The following is a 19,263-nucleotide window of genomic DNA, read 5'->3' on the forward strand; positions in this document are numbered from 1 at the left end:
TTTCCAAATACTATAAACTACAGCATTTGAACATCATGACCTGTCCTTTTTTTCTGGAAGGGCTGAATAAAATAAACTGATTTCAAGTGGCTTAAAATAATTTAACCATTATAGTTCCTCAGCATTGCCTCAATGTTCCCATTTCAGCTGCAAAGATTAATATGAAACCATTAACTAAGGACCTAAAGCAATAAGAGAGGGTTAAGTTTAGGAAGGAGGTACAGTGAACATCAACTCCATGATACCCTCATCTGAGGAAGTTTTCAAAATATCCTGTCTCATCCCTGAAATTCAGATTCAGCTGGTCTGGGATAAGGCCCAGGCATCATTATTTATAAGGTCCCCAAGTGATACCAATGTGCAGCCAAGGTTGCTTAAGATAGAGCTGAACTACTGTATATAGCAATTTTCAGGAATTGCTAGAGGCAGCAAGGTGGGAGATGAACAAGGTAGAAAAGCTGGTTGCTAGGAATGGCTGAACATTTAAGAGGTGAGTTTGGTATGAACCAGATGTTTCTTGATGTGATAGGTCACAGCCCCCCCCCATGACCCATAAGTTAAAATCGTAAGTTGAAAAAGTACTGAATGCACCTAACCTATAATCAGTTCACCCTAGCTTTCCTTAATTGTGCTCGAACACTTATATTAGCCTACAGTTCAGCAAAGTCATCTCACACAAAGCTTTTTATAATGAAGTATTGAACATCTCCTATAATTTACTGACTACACTAAAAGTGAGAACAGTTTCCTAGGGTATGCTTTTGCACCATCATTAAAGCTGAAAAATCATGTATTAAGCCATCTTTAAATTGGGCATCATCTGTAATTTGAACACAGTGCTATCCTCTTGCTTGTCTCCAGCTTTGAGCATGTCTGTCACACAGGGACAAAAAATGAAGGGGGGGTTTTGATATGGCTATCAAAAGGTTTTGGGCTAGAAAGAGCCACAAGATGAAGAGTCCAGTAAGGAGTCCCATGAGAACAGAACTCAACCAGGGGCATCTGTGAGCTGGGCACCGCAGGGACAAGGGATGGTATTTGGGGCACTAAGAGCAGAGCAACCACCACAAATCCCTGTGGAGAAATCAGTTGTTCATCCTGTTGCTTCTTGGACCATGACCTTCATTCCCTTACCCCCTGCCTAATCCCGGCTTTCCTTTAGTATTTTAAAACCATCAACCTATTTATGCAATTAAAATTTAAGTTAACTAAGCCTAACCTCTTCACTTAAATTCTGATCAAATAAACTGCCAAGTTGAAGCCAAATAGAGCTCATTCACCTTCTTCCAAGTACTTTTTATTTAAAGATACAAGCCAAATTGACTATAAATGCCCCATTTCCATCTGTCATTTTCACTTAATTGCACACAGAATAAAATCTAGTGTCAAACAACAACAAAGATACAAAAAAGTTGTAACTAGGACCTAAATATCTAATTTTTAAAAATCAGTCTCTAATTACCATAACATTAGTAATATCTACTAAATTTAATAATATCTAACTTTACATATATACATCATAAAAAAAAGATAGAAAATTCATAGGATATGAACTAATGTGAGACAGTGATGTTCAGTTTGAGAAAATTAAACCAGCGAAGAGTTTTTAATGAGTGTTCATTTATTGATTGCTGGGAAAATACAGCCTATTGAGAATACACGGCATGCATTTGAGGAAGAAATTAACTAAATCTGCTCTGAAGTCATTCAATAAGCCTGCTGTGAAGTGTGTAAGTAGCACAGACCAGCTCTAAGGACATGGCAGGGATGACTCAACTAGTTATTTACAGTTTTGTTAAGAGTCGACCTGCCAAATTCTTTTGGAACATATTTTTAATTATAAGGATCATCAGGAAAGAAGGAAGCTCGGTCTACCCCTTTACCTTACAATAATGCTATAAGAGATGTTGTCATTCATTTAAATACCACCTCCTCCCCAACAATTATGCTCCCTTTAAATTTTAATTTAAAAATTCCATTTTTACAAATTCTTCCATATCAATTCATAAGCCTCAAAATGAAAAGCAGCTATGTGGATTCAGAAAGGATTTACTGATGCCAAACAATGTATTCATTAGATTTCAGGATCTACTCCTGTGTTGCACTTTAACACTAGCAAATCTTTAAGCAACAATGCGATCTGCCCCCACAGATGTGTTTTAACTCAATGACACAATAAAATGATATAAATTAAAGAATTCCAGTTACATTTAAAAGTACAGAAAGATTAAGCTTTTGGGATACCTTAGACCTTAATTAAAAACTGTTTAATTGTGTATGGCATATTTAACACAATTACTCTAACTGGATAAAATGCTGAAATGTATCCATAACTATAGTTACATGCCACATATTTCCCCAGACTTTGTAATGGATATTTTTTCTTAAAATGATATCAATGTCCCTTGATGTTCAAGTAATGTGGACTACTTTTTATGGTTTTATGGCCGTGGGAATAAAAAAGGGAAAGCTATACCCAACGGAACAAACATGGGACAATTTGGCTTTTTGTTTCTTTTTAATGAGGCAGACTGTTCCTTTTGCGACCATTCTTCACGTTTCAGGAGGAATCAGTTACGGCCTACAGCGCTGGACAAATCGAGGGTACAAGCACACATCTCGGATGTGATACCTATTCAGAATCCAAGTCAAGAATCGTTCTAAGCCCAAGCCGTATCCCCCGTGAGGACATGTACCGTATTTTCTCTGTTAAATAAAAAAAGAGATCAAGAACAAGAGTGAGAGGAGTAAATGCTTAGTTTAAAATTTTATCTAAAAAACTTAAATTTTCCACTATGGAAGAATTAGTTCATTGTGGTTCAGAATTCAACCCAGAGTCTATACACCTTCATGAACTACATACATGAAAGAAATAATACAGGACGAAAAATAAATCAGGCATTAAGCAGTGCCCTGGAAAGAAGAGATTTCAATCTTCTCCATTTATCAGAGGAAAATGAAAGTACCAGATATTGATTGGTAGATTCTAATGATATATGTTTTAAAAACTCTAGCAATGAGCAAGGCCATTTTTCAAATGAAAATTAACATATAACTTGATAAAAGACAAAAATGGCAATATTCACATGCAACATTATTATAACTATGAAACCAAATATAACTCATTCAAACACCAAGTACCATTTGGAATTCTCTCCTTTCAAAAATTTCAGTGTATATGGAATTATTACAATGAAAAATATTGAAGATTTTAAAAATTATTTTTACCTGATCTGTATACCAGTAATAAGGAGTGGGGTCAATCCCTTCCCTTTTATAACCTGCCAGTATTTCTTCACCATCCCAGATACGCATTGAGCCTCCCACAATCTCACCAACATTGGGCATCAACACATCGACCTTTAAATACAAGGAAACATAAAACGCACAATTACAAAAAAAAAAAAAAAAAACAAAAAAACACACACACCAAGTTGTCAGACATGGCTTTGCTGTGGGGCTTCAATAAAAACTACAGTTAGGCTTCTATAGCTAAAAGAGGCACAATTATCATGCAAAATTCAAATATTATTCACATTCCCCAACGAAGCATGTTAACCCCAATTGGGGGAAGAAATAAACCACTCTAAATTACTGTCATTATAGATTTATAAAATATTTGCACCAAGTGGTACTTATTTCAAATGACAGTCCCCACTCCGTTAAAAACCATGATTCTAATACTCTCTGAGTCACAAACTAACAGATTCAGTAAGGCGGGAATCCTCTGGACATCGTTGCATATAGAAGGACTTGATCTCCACAGGAAATCGACACAGCAAGATTGGTTCATTAATGGTGTCTGTCATCAGTCTCTCAGGAGCTTCCGGGATATCCTGAGGTTAAACAAGACTTCATTAACATTTACAACTCAAAATGCAACAAGAAAGTAGCAGCTCTTTCACTCTGTACAGCCCTTCCACCTATAAACTCGACGAAATGGAGAATACATGCCAACCCAATCCATACACATTCGTGTAAGAAGCAATTTCTTTCAAAAAGAAACAAATATTTTATAGACTAGGTGAACTATAAAAAGATCTGCCTTCTCCTTTAGTATGTCTTATGTTTGAGGAACACCCACCAATGAACAAAAATCTTCAAGCTGCGACTAGATTCTGCTCAGTTATTTTCTTAGTGGATAGTCATTACCAAGTTCTAAAGTGAATGTGGTCCACTTAGTCTCATAAAGTAGAAGGTAATCCGTCAATTCTCCACACCACCACTGATCTCCACAGAGTACATTATTAATGACACTAATCTTTAAATTCTCCTGTTATCTGCACTTCTTTCCTATTACAATAAAGCAGTTATGCCTTCAATAGTAGTAAAATGTCATAAGACAAACAATATTAAGTTTATAAGTGTTATCACACCTGGAATAGTTAGCCAAGAAATAAGATGATGAACCAAGTGAATCTGCTTCTCTCTCAAAACATTCTTGTAAACCAGAGTTTTCAAGTTAAAACTGAAAACTCTTGCTCTAGTAAAAACTGACTGAGCTTTGGACAAGACTCATTGATTTGTTTAATGTAAGATGAGAAAGGGAGCTGAGCAACCAGCTGGCATAGCTGTTTCAGCTCCAGTCCCTGGAGCCCTAGGTCCACTGAGGTGCCAGAGGGAATGAGATAAGTGGGAGAGCACTGGTCTCTTAGCTTGTACTACTTTTCATCCTGGGTTTCTGGGGTTCTGTGTAAGATTAAGTTAGAAGGTGTGGGGTTTTACTGTACACCTGAAAAGCCTGCAAACCATTTATAAACTCTAGCGCCCTCGTGTGTTGTGATAGAGCAATATACAGTACAAGCAGACAGGTCCCTGAGCCAGGGACCCTGCTAGACATTTAGCTCACGTAGTTCCCACAACCTTGACAAGAAGATGTTGCCTCCACAGTAGAGAGGAATCAGAGTGGGGTCACTGGTCTTCGGCTACACAGCAGATCAGGACAGAGGCAGGAGCTAAGCCCACCTGGGAGATGGACATCTTCTGACTCAACAGCTTGTATTCTTTCCACTCAATAAAACTGTTAAGCACTAGATATACTAAAGTACTCAAGCTTTCAGTTCAAAATTGTGCTATTATGTATCACAAACCAAAGTCCCAAGATAGGGAGAGTGATGTATAGAGATAGTATATCTTTATCCTCTGTATAATTTACTTCTAAAAATCAGAATAAAACTCTAGTTAGCAGCAGCTACTCACATTTCACCTGTGAAACAACTAGATTTGCAAATATTATGTAAGGAACAAGTACCCAGGGACTAAGGTCTGGAACCTTATTGCCAATCCACACTCCCAAGGCACACCGGAAGGGAGATTCCCAGGCAAAACAAATGTGCTGAAACCTCCTCCACCAAGGCCTTCTCTCTCAGTTTTGCATTTTAAATAATGGCTCTCTTCCTTTTGAATCTCCTTCCATGTAAAGGAGTTGTAAATCACTGTTTTAGAAGGAATGAATCCCTTCTGAAAATGCCAGAAAAACAAATATACACACATAACCAACATTTTGCATATAATTTCAAAGGCTTCATAATTTTCTAGAGCACTTCTGCCAGGCTAGTGGATTACGAGTAGAGTTTTCAAGAGTTTTTACACGGAGGTTGAGGAATGATCATGGAGAGACAAAGGATGATATGTGAACGTAGGCTAAAAACTCACTAGTATTTGTGGAGAACTACAAAAAAGGCTGTTCTAAGGCTCACTCTAGAGTGAACCTGCAGACAAACCAAGAAGCAGGCAGGCTCTGTTATCATTTATTTGAGGACTAGCAGATTCCCTCCACATTACTAGTTAATCAAGCTATCCACTTCAGCACATGACTACCTTAGAAAAAATGATGAAAAAGAAATACATACTTCTCCAAATTCATAGAAAGTCCCATCTTCTTTCTTTATATTGTGTTCTTTTAGCCACACAATAGCATCTGAGTAGTTCATTCGTCTGAAAGGCCGTTTGGGAGGTTTAAAGTTCTACAGGAGAAGAGAAAAATAGAGAGTACATAAAGAAACTAACAAAATCAAATGTTCATTAACAAACACACACACGACACTATTTACCTTGATTATGAAATATTATTTCAGACTAAACAAACCATGCAAACCTTCCTGAAATGGAAACGTATAGGAACCTCCTCTTATGTACGTTAAAAATATTATAAAATTACTGACAATAACTAATATCAAACTTTGTCTTCAAAATATTAGTCACTTATTTCAGCTTGCCAAGTCATCAAATCTACAAAAACCAAGGAAGACTCATTGTCTTCCAACAAAGGACTGTGATTTGTTTACCTCCATAAAACACTTCACCTACCGGGTTGAGGTCATACACTATGCTTGCTGCCGGTGACTTTAAGACTCTATCTACCACATCACAAACCAAGTCCTCCAATCTGTTCAGGAGATCCTCAAAGGTCAGGAAAGGGCACTCAGCTTCCACGTGAGTATATCTGAAGGACAAGACACTCAGAATTGTTTTTCTTTTTTTAACACTAAGTTTTTCTCAAGCAAAAATTTTAACACTGGGAAACTGTCCAGAAAGGTAAAATTCCAACACTATTAACCAACACCTAACTCTGCAAATTAATTTTAGATACCTCTTTACCCCCAAGTAGCAATTCCTTTTTAACATGAAAAAGCTCAGGGCAAAGTGAAAAAACAGATCTTAGCTGCGGTATAAGAGGCAAAACCTAACATGTTCTTCTATTATCCTCATAAGCCACAAGATTTTTTTACAGATATCATTCACCTACATAAAGACTTCTTTTCTGAAGATATTTTCTAAAAATAAATAAAACCAAAAAGACAACTGCATACTCAGCCAGGTGCCTTCGTGTTCTGGACTGTTCTGCTCTGTATGACTGTGCAATACAAAAAACATCTCCCAAGGATGGAAGGCAAGTCTCCAGGTACAACTGAGAGGACTGAGTCAAAAATGCCTCTTCCCCGAAATAGTCAAGCTTAAAGAGTGTGGCGCCACCTTCTACCTGTGTCTGTACCAACGTTGGAGGAGTAACCTGTTTGCAGGGAAGAAGGAAACATAGGTCTGCTGTGAGCACTATCATTCAAGTCTCAAAATGGCAAAGAGGTACTATCTGCAAAAGATGACCATCATACACTTACTTCACAGTACCCCCTATCAAAGAAGTGATCTCTGAAGCACCTGGTGACCACAGAACGTGCTTTTAGGATTTTGGACATATTTTCTCCTCGGATCATCATGTGTCTGTTGTTCAGCTGGACGTCAACATCAGATTCTTCATTGATTAAGTTATCAGCTCCTCCAGCAGGGGCCAGCCCCACAAGTTCCCAGAAGTCACAACTCAACTCGTGGCCTCCTGGAGCCTACATTTTTAAAAGGCAGAGAGTGGGGAAAAAACAAAGGGAAGGAGAAGGAAACAAAAAATTAAGAGCATTGAAGATTTTACCTTATATCCAAATTTTTGGTAAGTTGACTTTTTTTGTTTTTCTCTTTGCAGTACTGGGGACTATACCTAGGGATGCTCTACCACTAAGTGACATCCCAGTCCTGTTAAATTTTATTTTGAGACAGGGTCGTGCTAAGAACCAAGGTTAGCCTTTCAACTTGCAATTCTGCTTCAGCCTCCTGAGTAGCTGGGGTTACAGGCATGTGCCACTGCACCTAATGTAAACTGATATTTCTAAGAACTTCATCATTAGTAACATTATCCTTCTAAAACTGAAGACTCAATAATTCAATTTTATATTGATACTTTTACATTTAGTATTTCTTCAGAGTAAACACACACACACACACACACACACACACAGCCACTACACTTTCTTTTTAAATGAAAAAGCACAAACTAGAAAATAAACTATTATGATCTTATGACCTGGAGTAACTATTAACTACTATTAACATTTGTGTCTCTTTCCAGCCTTTGTCTAATAAAAAATTAACATATTTATCCACACTAAAAACTTAAATGTAAAGGTGTTACTGAAAGCTGTTAACCTTTAGAATATACATATTAAAAATTCAAATTCTTCATAATAATTTCATTTAAAGTAATTCATTCTAAAAGTCACATGTCATGGAATTTACAAGTATCTTGGTAATTACTTGCTGTCCAAACATTGGACAGCAAGTAATATCATAACTACTATCTCATTTTGCAGTCTCATGCCTTCCAAGGAAAACTCAATGAGCTTGAATTCAAAATTCATTTTTATTGCAGGCTCTCTTGCTGAACTCCATGGCATCTCTTACCAACACTTCTAGTTGATGAGGATTGTTTGCTCCCTCTTGTGGCTAAGATGTTATATCTTTCTGTTTTCCTTCCTAATCAACAAGGGTAACTGTAGTTATGTGAATTGTAATTATCAAGAAGTAACTGTAACTGAAATAGGTTATGTGCCTTTTGGTTGAAGAACAAATAGCTCTCTGAATATCAATTATGTAACTTTTTAAAAAGAGGCTTTCGAATTCTGATCAAAAAGTTTTAGGTTTAGATTACGGCTCTTTTCTGAAAATTCTGGGGAAAGTCACTTTTATTTCCATCTAGTTATAAAGTTACTAATACATCCACAGCAAGTGGTTATAGCCTGTGTGGATCATTCCAGAATTTTGTAAGGCACAAAATTTCTGAATTATTCTTTTTAGTTGTTGATGGACCTTTATTTAATCTATTTACTTATATGTAGTTCTGAGAATCGAACACATGCTAGGCAAATGCTGTACCACTGAGCCACAATCCCAGCCCTAAATTATTCTTATCATGAGTTGTGCTAAGGCATAAAGTTTGTTCCCTCCAAAAGTCACAATGATATTTAATTGTCCTTGTAACAGTGTTGGGAGGTGGGGCCTAATGGGAGGTCATAAGGAATCTGACAGCATCCATGGATTAATGTCATTATCTTAGAAGTAGCTTACTTATTAGATATGAAAGCAAATTCAGCCCCATCCCAATTTCTATCTGGTATATGTTCTCTGATCATGTGATGCCTTTCACCTTGTTATGACACTCTGAGAAGACCCTCACCAGATGCAGTCCCTCAAACTTGGACTTCTAAGCCTCCAGAACTATGAGAAATAATATCTTTTCTTTATAAATTACGCAGTCTGTGGTATTCTGTTATAGGGACAAAAAAACAGACTAAGACAAATTATGCAGTGAATAAATTTCACTGGAAAAACAAAGTATACTAAATTTACCAGTGCTTCACATTTAGGTACTTATATGCCAAACACCCAAAGTACAAAAAAGGACACCTATTCACTCAACCAGTGAGGAGAGTTTAATTCACTTACCTGCTTGCCCTTTGGGGTAAGATTTAGCATTCCATATACAGCAACACTACTCTCAGTAGACAAGACTACTCCATTGTAACACTGACACTATAAAAAGATCAAAGTTCAAATTAAGTTACTTATATTGATATTAAAATACTCTATAGTTAAGAAAATTATGTATAAACAAATTATATAAATTAAAATATTCTAAAATATATAAAGAGGAGTATTTACAAACAAGTTCTATAGTCAAATATTGGTAAAAAAGGAATACAACTGCCCTTAATATTTTTAATATGAATAAAGAATAGCTCTTTTTAAGGGAAACAAACTTATTAACAAAGCTACATGCCAAATAATGTTTCTATCAACAATGAACAACATATAATGTTTGCCCCACAAGATCATACCACCTGATGTCATAGCTTTCTTAGTTTGTAAAAGTAAATTCTATATCATTCACATAACAAAATGGACTCCTGACCCATTTCTCAAAACGTGACCCCCACTGTTAAGTGATGTGTGACTGTACATGAAGGCACAAGTATATGTTTAAGTACCCACTTGAGATATCTCAGCCCGCATCTCTTAAAAATGTATTAACAGTTCTTTTTTTTTTTTTTTCCCCCTCAAATCCTGACATTTAGACAATAAACAGGCTACCAGGTGTGGTGGAAGACAGCTGTAATCTAAATGACTTGAGAGTGAGTTCAGTTCAAGGCCAGCCTCAGGAACTGTAGCAAAGTTGTCTCAAAATTTTTAAAAAAAGTTAGTTGGTAATGTAGCTCTGTGGTAGAGTGCCCATAGGTTCAATGCCCAATACTGCAAAAAATAAACAAACAAACAAGCTGGGCACACTGATACATGCCTGTAATTCCAGCAGCTTGGAAGGCTGAGGAGGAGGATCACAAGTTCAAAGCCAGCCTCAGCAACTTAGTGAGACCCTATCTCTAAATAAAATACAAAAAAGGCGGAGATGTGGCTCAGTGGTTAAGTGCCCCTGGATTAAATCCCTGGTACGAAAACAAAAAAACAAAAACAAAAACAAAAACAAAAACAAAAAAAAAACCCACCAAACAAAAAAAAGTCCACCAAAATACACCATATTCACTATGATGATCAATACTTGCTAGAGTTATTGGGAGAAATGTGATGGGAAAGGCAGGTATGGTGGGTCATACCTATGATCCCAGCCCAGGAGGCTGAGGCAAGAGGACTGCAAGTTCAAGGCCAGGTTGGGCAACTTTCAGACCCTCTCCCCATAAAATATACAGAGAAAAAGGAATGCAATCAACCAAATCCAAAATGTGAGACATTCTACAGGACAATTTGTCATATTTTTCCCAACAAATGAACTGGGGAAAAAAAAAGAAGACTGAAAGGAGGGCTGTTACAGATTAAAAGAGATTTTAGAGTAGTATCAACCACATATCAAATGGAAATCTTGTTTGGATCCTGAAATCAACCAACTATAATGTCATTATTAAATCAATTGGGAGAATCTGATAGGATATTAGATAACATTTAGCAGTTGTGATAATTTGGGGGGAGATGATAATGGTAACTACCTAAAAATAATATTTTTTCATAGAGATGATTATAGAAGCATATTTGAATAAAATGATATAATGTCTGAGGGAGCAACATTATACTAGGATTAACCAGAAATTGGTAGTTACCAAAGCTGGTGATAGGGTTACTTAATCTGGTTTTTTTTTTTTTTTTTTTTTTTTTTTTTTTAATGTTTTGGCAATTTTATATTACACAAGTTCCCCCAGCATATTAAATCATAATTAACAAATAATTTTTTCATTTCATGATGTACAATGTGATGTTGTGACATATGTAGCCACTGTGAAAATAATAGTTTAAAATATGTATATAGATCCTAAAATTCCAAAAGGTAACCATAAAGGAACCTTCTGAAAAAAAAATCTAATTGTCATAAATTAAAAAAAAATATTTACCAACTCATCCGACAAGACACACTGAAGGTAACCTGTACCATCTCGCAACACCACAAACATTAAATTCTTTCCTAAAATGAAATACAGAAATTCAGCCAGATTAGGGACTAGAAAGTACTTTTTCATAATTTGATCTTACATCATAGAAATATCAAGATTAAGTACTGGAAGTTCAATCCTCCCATATGGCTCCCTTCCTTTGAAATACCCAGGAGCAACATCACTATCCATTATTCATAAAGCATTTTATTTTCACTGTACTGTACTTTTAAGTATTATGTGATTCTCATTATGCACCATGGGATAACAAGGTAGTAGGAAACAAGCTAAGGGATTGTGTCTTTTTTTTTTTTTTTTTTTGCGGTGCCGGGGATTGAACCCAGGGCCTGCGCTTGCAAGGCAAGCACTCTACTGACTAAACTATCTCCCCGGCCCCAGGGATTGTGTCTTATTCATCCTTGAATTCCCTGCACTATCTAGCAGTACTATGTCAGAGGGAGGTGCATGTTGCTTAAAAGAAATTTAAATTTATGTTGCATTTATATTTATGAAAGGTTGATAATTATAGTAAAAAATATGAATTATAAAATAATAAGAATAGAAAACCAAACATCAGGACCAAGGGAGAATCAAAATGCAAACACGCTAATTATAAATGTAAAGTGACAACCAAGTTTCAGAATAGGATCTGACCTTCCTATAACATATTTCCTATTTTTCATTAACTAATCAAAGTTCAATTTAACAAGAATTTGCTGGCTACCTCCTGATCACTGTATTTGCTAACAGTTAAAATAATATTTAAATGATTTTTAAACTTTTAATGGCAATAGTAAGTTGGAAAAAGTAAGGCTATAAATCACTACATCCTTTAAAAAGTCAGCACACCAAGAAAAAAAAAAAAGTCCCTAAACAAAACCAAGAAAGTATTTTTATGATCTTCATCTGAGACCACTGTTATTTAAAATTAAAAAGAGGAAAAATGATACCATTTACCTTGCCTACGCAGCCTATGGACCCAGCCAAACACCTTTACTCTCTGGCCTCTATACCCTTCTAATGCATGAATCTTCACCTGTCAAATTAAAATAAATATTTGATCATGTCATTTATCATATACCAACGTTCCCACTAATACTGAATGGACACTAAGAAAATACTTGCATTTTTTTTTTTTTTTTTAACCATTCCAATATGGTTAAATGTTTTGGTTCTAACCTGTAGTAGACAGACTCCCTCTAATTTTGCATTATTTGTGATTGTTTTAACACTTCAATCAAATCTGGCAAGGGAGACACCCAGAAAGATTTTTGATATTGCTACAGAAAACCAGGCAACAAACGAATTCACTTTTTCCTAAGTTGAGCACCTGCTTCCCACAACTGCAACAATCCTAGCCTTCATGGTGTTTCATGGTCCCTCAGTACATTCTGACACTTGAAGCTAACAAAGACACTCTTGAAAGATAAAGAAAGGAGATGGTGAATATGATAAAGGAAACAATTCCATCAGTTAGGAAGTAGGAGAAATTTGGCATTTAATCACCATGTCTATTCATAATCCAACAATGTGGGCTCCAGAAAGAAGAGAGGAACCAGTAGAGTGATCTCTATTTCACAGACTCACAAATACTTTTTATGTGTTTAAAAAACCATAGATTTCCAGGTTGGGATGTAGCTCAGTGATATAGTGCCTGCCTAGCATGTGTGAGGTCCTGGTTTTAATCTGCAGCACACACAAACACACACACACACATAGACAAAAAAAAAAAATTCTACCTTCACATTTTATGGTCAAGAAACTGATACTACAGAAGGTAAAATCATTTGACCAACACCACACAGCACAGAATTTGTTCAACGTGCAATTACTAAACTTTATATATTAAAATTAACCCCTATAAGAACCAGCCTCATAATTCCAAAACATTCTCCCCATTCTTTCTGTAAGGAAAGACAATGTGAAGGACCAAATGTGTTATGTCCCTCAAAACCAGAAATAATGATCTGATGTTGCCAAGTCCATGACACTGGGACACACTTACACACTTACACATTGTGGCTCTGGAAGACTTGGATCATTTTTAATGGTAATCTTTTTTGCTTCTTCCAGGTTCTTTTCTCTTCGCAAATTATCTTCTGCCTAATTTTAAGAATAAAGTAATCGGTTAAGATGGTTTCTGGCATAGTCACTTTAAAAATGTACACAGTGATATGGAAGGGACCTTAGCAGAGTAGAACAAGCAGACTGGGAGAGGAAGAACGGGAAGGGAAGGGAAGGTACTGGGGAACAAGAATAATCGAATTGTTATGTGCGTGTATGAATATGGCATAATGACTCTATTATGCATAATCATAATTGTTAAATTGCAACAATGAAAAAAATAAAATATAAAGATCTTATCTCCAAATACAATAAAAAATAAATTAAATGTGCAGTGGCAAATAATCACCTCTTTCTTCTCCCGGGATTCATTCTTCATTTGCTCCCTATGCCACATTTTTTTAATGTTCTTCATCTGTGATTTAGAAATAATGTCCCACCTCTAAAGAAAAAGAGATATGTAATTTTTTTCGAGGCCTCTATATCCTGATAAAAGTTTATTCACAAAATATGACTTAAGTTTTTGGTTCATCCTACCTCATTTTCTTTTTGTGAATCTACATAAATGGTAGGAAATGGTTCTTTTCCTACTGTCATCAAAGCCTGAGATAGAGAAAAAAGAAAAAAGAATTTCTTTAATGTTGCATAATATTTAAAATAACCCCTCAATTATGAGAAAATTTCAGCAATCTAGAACATAATCAAGAGCCAAGACAGCAATAAAGACCCCAAGAGCCAAAAGCTGATGTAACAGTGACCAGCTGAATGCACTAAGAAGCACTTTGCTCTGGCAGAAGCCCCTAGGTCCTTCCACACACAATCCCAGCAAGTTCAGTTGGCAGCACACAGCTCCCTGGTACAAGCAAAAGCAATAGATCTGCACTGGCTACAGGGACCAACACAGGTATGTTAAAAACAGAAAAGACAGCCAAGAGCAAAAGCCAATTGCACATGACATCCATAAAGTTAGTGCTCTATAAAAAATCAGAGAATTAGGTAAGAAATTTTTAAAATCTTCCACTTAAATAATGATAACATAATGATGAAGTTCACAAATGGCTAAATTCCTATACTCTAAAATATTCCTGCATGTACTCTTTTATTATATGTCATTTACTACTTTATAGTTTATGTTTTCAAAAAAGTTAATTGAATATAAAAAACTAATATTTTACTAACTGCTTCATTTATTCTTTCAAAATTTCTCTCAAGTTAATAAGTCAAACAGGAAGTACAATGAACTATTCCCTCTGATGGCAAGATCTGAAGCTTACAAAAACTTTTTCTAAAAGGACAGTTAGTCCCAACACAATGACTGCTGCAGAGGAGGAAGAGACTTGGATCTTCTGAAAACACACATGAGTCCATGTTTTTAACAGATGTACCAGGAATAGTCATGTGATGCATAATATTTTAGTCAATAATGGACCACCTCCCCAACTGTAGTGCCAAAAGATTATGCTGCTGTGTGTCGTCATGGCTATCTTAGTTTGTGTTAAGTACACTCTATCCCAGTGGCTAAGCAGTGCAGAACTGCATTTGTGGGTCATAAAGAATTCACTCACAATCAGAGAGTCTGCACTGATACCTTTTTTGTATCACTGAAAATTAAAGAGTCAAACTGTTATTCCTCAAATCAGAATGGCACACTTTATTAACAGTGTCATGAGATTTACCTACACAAGTGTTTTCAGTTTGGGGAAACTACCAGGAAGTACCCCAATAACCCAGAAATGAAAGATTTCTAAGCGTTAAAAAGCAAACCCATATGTGACACACCAAAGCATTACCAAATGGTCTAACCTAAAAGAGAATGCTCCCAGGCTAGGAGAATTTGATAACTACATGTAACAGTTAAGAAGGGGAACTGGCCAAGTACAAAGCTTTTCCAAGGAGGGAGTGTTTAACCATCTCCATTATGTGGCAGTTGTAGGTGATGGATCCTAGTTTTCCAGTGAACATACATGTACATGACAACCTTAAGAAGGATGTTTTAGGTCACACCTTAACCTAATGCTATTAGTTACCTAACATGCATATTGTAAATCCTAAGAACCCCTTATTTGGCTTTCCATAAAAATCTGCTTAGAGAGAATGTGTTGGACACATGGGAGGATTCTAGGTCCTGAGAACTAATAGCAAGTCAGTAAACTGGTGATCTATTTTCAACTTCAGATCTACAAGGCCGCTCTGAGAAATGGGTCCATTCTTGGTGTGTTAATATAAATCGGGGCTTTGAGTGTCAAGGCTCAAGATCACAGTCAGGATTGTAGTAAATTCACCAAGAAGCCTCTGAGGAGTCATCAGGATATGAGCTCAGTGTTACTGAGGAAAGGTGTTCTTTATCCTTAGAAAAACTGGCAACCTCAGTTGTTGGAGAGAAAAATTCCAATATGCAATACCTTGTGGTAAAAAAGAAAGGGAGAAACCCATTTTAAATATTCAAAAGAATTTAGGCTTTGATCATCTAACACTTTTGTTTTACGGTACCAGGGACCAAACCCAGGAGTAGTCTACCACTGAGCTACACCGCAAGCCCTCCTTATTTTTTGAGACAGGGTCTCACTAAATTGACAAGGCTGGCCTTGAACTTGCCATTCTCCGGCCTCAGACTCCTGAGTAGCTGGGACTACAGGCATATGCCACTATACCTGGACTTCATTATTTAACACTTTTAAAGACACATATCTGTATACGTTCTAACATGTTTTCCCTTTTTTGAAAAATTCCTTCAAAACCTGATGCTTTAGTGGGACACAGTGGCATGCACCTATAGTCTCAGAAACTAGGGAGGCTGAAGCAGGTTATCTTGATTCCAGAAATTGAGGGCCAGGCTGTGCAACATAGTGAGATCCTGTTAAGATTTAGAACTGGAACGTCCCCCAAAAGGCTCCTGTGTTGAGGGTGTGGTCCCCAGTGCAACAATGTTCAAAGGTGGGTCTTTTGGAAAGTGATTGAACTAGAGAGCTCTGACCTCATCACTGGATTAATCCACTGATGGGTTCATAATTTGAATGGACTATTGGGAAGTGGTGGAAACTGTAGGAGGTGGAATCTTGTTGGATAGAGTGGGTCCTTGAGGTCGTGCCCTTGGGGACTATAGCTTGTTCATGGTCCCTTCTTCTCTTTGTTTCTTGGCTGCCATGAGCTAAATGGCTTTCCTGTGTTTTCCTCAATGATGTTCTGCCTCACATCAGACTCAAAGCAATGAAGCCAGCTGACCATGAACTAAACCTCCCCAAGAGCCAGAGATGTGGCTCAGTGGTAAGGCACCTGTCTGGGCAAGTATGAGGCCTTGGACTGGCCAAGTACTGCAAAAAAATTTTTAAATTGAAAGGGGGGTGGGGCGGGGAAACAAAAAACTCTGAGAAACAGTGAGCCAAAATAAATCTTTCCTCCTTGAAGCTGTTTATGTTAGGTATTTTGGTCACAGCAATGAAATGATTTACAAACTCTACCTCACAAAACAAAAAAAACCTAGTGCTTGAAATAAAATTCTTGGCAAGTCACATAATCATTGATATAATTAATTAACAAACAAGTCATTTTCCTAATGAGAAGAGATACTACCTTTAGGCCTGTTTTAAATGGTTTCTCTTTGGTTCCATCTCCAGTAGCATCATTTCCCTCTCGATCTGAGACATACAGCTCTGCTGTTTTATAAAAGGAAAGTTAGTTATTTGCTTGGCCAATAACTTTGCCACTTGACTATGTAACTACTTTATTCATTCATTCTTTACCTCTGTAAACAGAACAAGAACATGACTGGATAAACTTACCAGTGAGAAAGAAATTAATATCATAATTATTCTCCTACTCCCTATTTCAAGAATATTCACCTCCTAAAAACATGAGTTACAAATTTACCTTTTCAAAATAAACCTTTTGATCATTTTAACTTGTGATACTACTTCCATCCACCTGAGTGGGCATGGGCTTTGAAGCTGGCCAAACCTAAACTGGAATCTTGGGTATTGTACCTTAAAAACCTGGGTTACTCGGGGGAATTTACTTAACCTTACTCAGCTTCTACGTCTATATAATGGAAAAACAATATCCATCTTTAGGGGCTGTACTGAGGGTGAAATAAACATCCCAGTGCTGATATACAGATGGGGGATAAAAAAAAACAAAAAGCACAACAGTCCCGGATGGTCTTTCAAAGAAACCGAAGCTCCGGAGTTATACAAAATGCACAAGGCCTCACAAGTGCAGAAGCCTCCCTGAGACCTCAGTTACATCCCAGATCTCCTACCAGCATACCCCACCTTCTTTTCCTACTAGAAATCTCAACACGAATGAAGCTATGCGAAAGGGACTTAAAATTCTTAAGTCCTTTGAATTTCTATCTGGGGCTACGCTATGTCTGAGCCCCTCACAGTGCCGAGGTCTCACTGGAATCTCTGCATTTTCGTCGCGCGGCAGAGCCGGGCGCGCCCGCCAAGGCAGCCCCGGGACACACAGGGCTCCAGGGTGCCCGGCCTGGACCAACGCGTACCTGTCCAGCAAGGGTGCAGGCCCTTTCCTCCCTCCCTTCCTCCCTCCAATCGTTCCGCAAATATCTGGGGAGCGCCCACCCTGCGCCAGGTACTGAAGTCAGTCCTGGCATTCCTCGCCAGGCAGGGAGCCTGGCGCCACACACCGCGCCTCACTCACCTAGCACCATCCCTGCAGTCGCCCTGGTCACCTCCAAGGACATGGTCCCAGCACCGCCGCCGCCTAGTCACCCCAACGTGCGCGGACTGCTTCCTCGACTCCGGCGTTGCATCATACAACGTAGTGCCGGAGGTCGCTGGTGTGAGTCAGCCGAGCGTCGGGGTTCCATTGGCTAAGGCAGGTGGGCGAGAGGCGCCGTGGCCGCCATTTTTCGTAAGGGCAGAGATAACTTCCGGTTCGGAGATGCCCCGCCCAGAGTGCTCGCCCCGCCCCTCCCCGTTCTCCCCGAGTACCAGCGGTGGTTTCAGTCTGGCCCCTTGGGTCCCCACCTTCTAAACTTTCCCTTTTGAACCTTCCGATTTTTCGCCTAGTTGTATCTGCACTGGGTTCTCTTGGAAACCAGACCAAAGATTTCGTCCAGAGCCCTAGATGTTGAAATGCTGAATTCATGTCAGCAAATAAGGGGAGGGTGAGTGAGTCCTGGGCCCAACCAGGGTCCCGGCCCCTTCCTCAGTCTTTATCTTCCTGGTGGAGATAAAGAAATTGTCCTCTCTCTCACGCGGAAGTTACTTTAACTTTCTAATTTCAAAGAAAATACATACCTCTGCACTACGGACAAGAACTATGGTGTATTGTCATTTAAAATTATAAGGATCACTATTAAGGAGTCCATAATAATGAGGTGGGAAGAAATAGGATTTCAGAATACTTTCCTTTTGCTGGATGTCTTAAGATAAAGTACCTAACATGTCTGAGCTTCAGGTTCTCTGTTTGTGAACAGTAATGCAAGTTCATCATCTGCCTAGCATGTAGTAGGAACTAAATAAAGGATTGCTATCATTATTCTCAGCTTAGTGTAATTCCAGAGTTTGTCCTTGAAACAAAGGAAAAAAAAATTTTTTTTTGTTTGAAAGGAACTCTAAAAATGACTCCATATATCTCAGGTTCAGGGTCTATCAAGTATATGAACCAAATACTTTTCAAAAATAATTTTTGTCTTCTTTTCATAGAGATATTTCATGAACTTTCCCTTTCGCTCATGCATGTATCAGTTATCTAAAGCAAATTACCCTAGACTTAAGCAGCTTCCAATATAGGTATTACCTCCCACAGTTTCTGATGTTCACTGTGCTTTTTTTTTTTTTTTTTTTTTTTTTTTTTTCCGGTACTGGGGATTGAACTCAGAGCCTTGTGCTTACAAGGTTTCTGATGTTCAGAAATTTGGAAGAAGCTTAGCTGGGGGTTCTGGTTCAGGGGCTCTCATTAATCATGCTGTGGGGAAGCA

At 37.7% G+C, this 19,263-nt stretch overlaps 1 protein-coding gene across 2 annotated transcripts; it reads right to left on the minus strand.

Annotated features, from left to right (window-relative positions):
• Positions 1 to 1,283: 1,283 nt before the first annotated feature.
• Nars1 (asparaginyl-tRNA synthetase 1) lies at positions 1,284 to 18,102 on the minus strand. 2 transcript variants are annotated; one of them, XM_047526815.1, is made up of 15 exons: positions 17,979 to 18,102; positions 16,893 to 16,975; positions 13,860 to 13,925; positions 13,672 to 13,764; positions 13,272 to 13,361; positions 12,216 to 12,294; positions 11,220 to 11,290; positions 9,271 to 9,357; positions 7,119 to 7,340; positions 6,813 to 7,012; positions 6,310 to 6,445; positions 5,853 to 5,966; positions 3,705 to 3,836; positions 3,229 to 3,360; positions 1,284 to 2,706 (listed from the first exon to the last, which is right to left on the minus strand). In XM_047526815.1, exons 1-15 carry the CDS (start codon positions 18,019 to 18,021, stop codon positions 2,575 to 2,577), a joined length of 1,680 nt encoding a protein of 559 aa, XP_047382771.1. In that variant the 5' UTR covers positions 18,022 to 18,102; the 3' UTR covers positions 1,284 to 2,574. The 2 variants fall into 2 exon arrangements, with proteins under 2 accessions (XP_047382771.1, XP_047382772.1); XM_047526816.1 differs by having other exon boundaries at positions 16,893 to 16,972; positions 17,979 to 18,062.
• Positions 18,103 to 19,263: the final 1,161 nt, after the last annotated feature.

Source organism: Sciurus carolinensis, chromosome 15, assembly GCF_902686445.1.
Source record: "Sciurus carolinensis chromosome 15, mSciCar1.2, whole genome shotgun sequence".
Classification (NCBI taxonomy): Eukaryota; Metazoa; Chordata; class Mammalia; order Rodentia; family Sciuridae; genus Sciurus; species Sciurus carolinensis.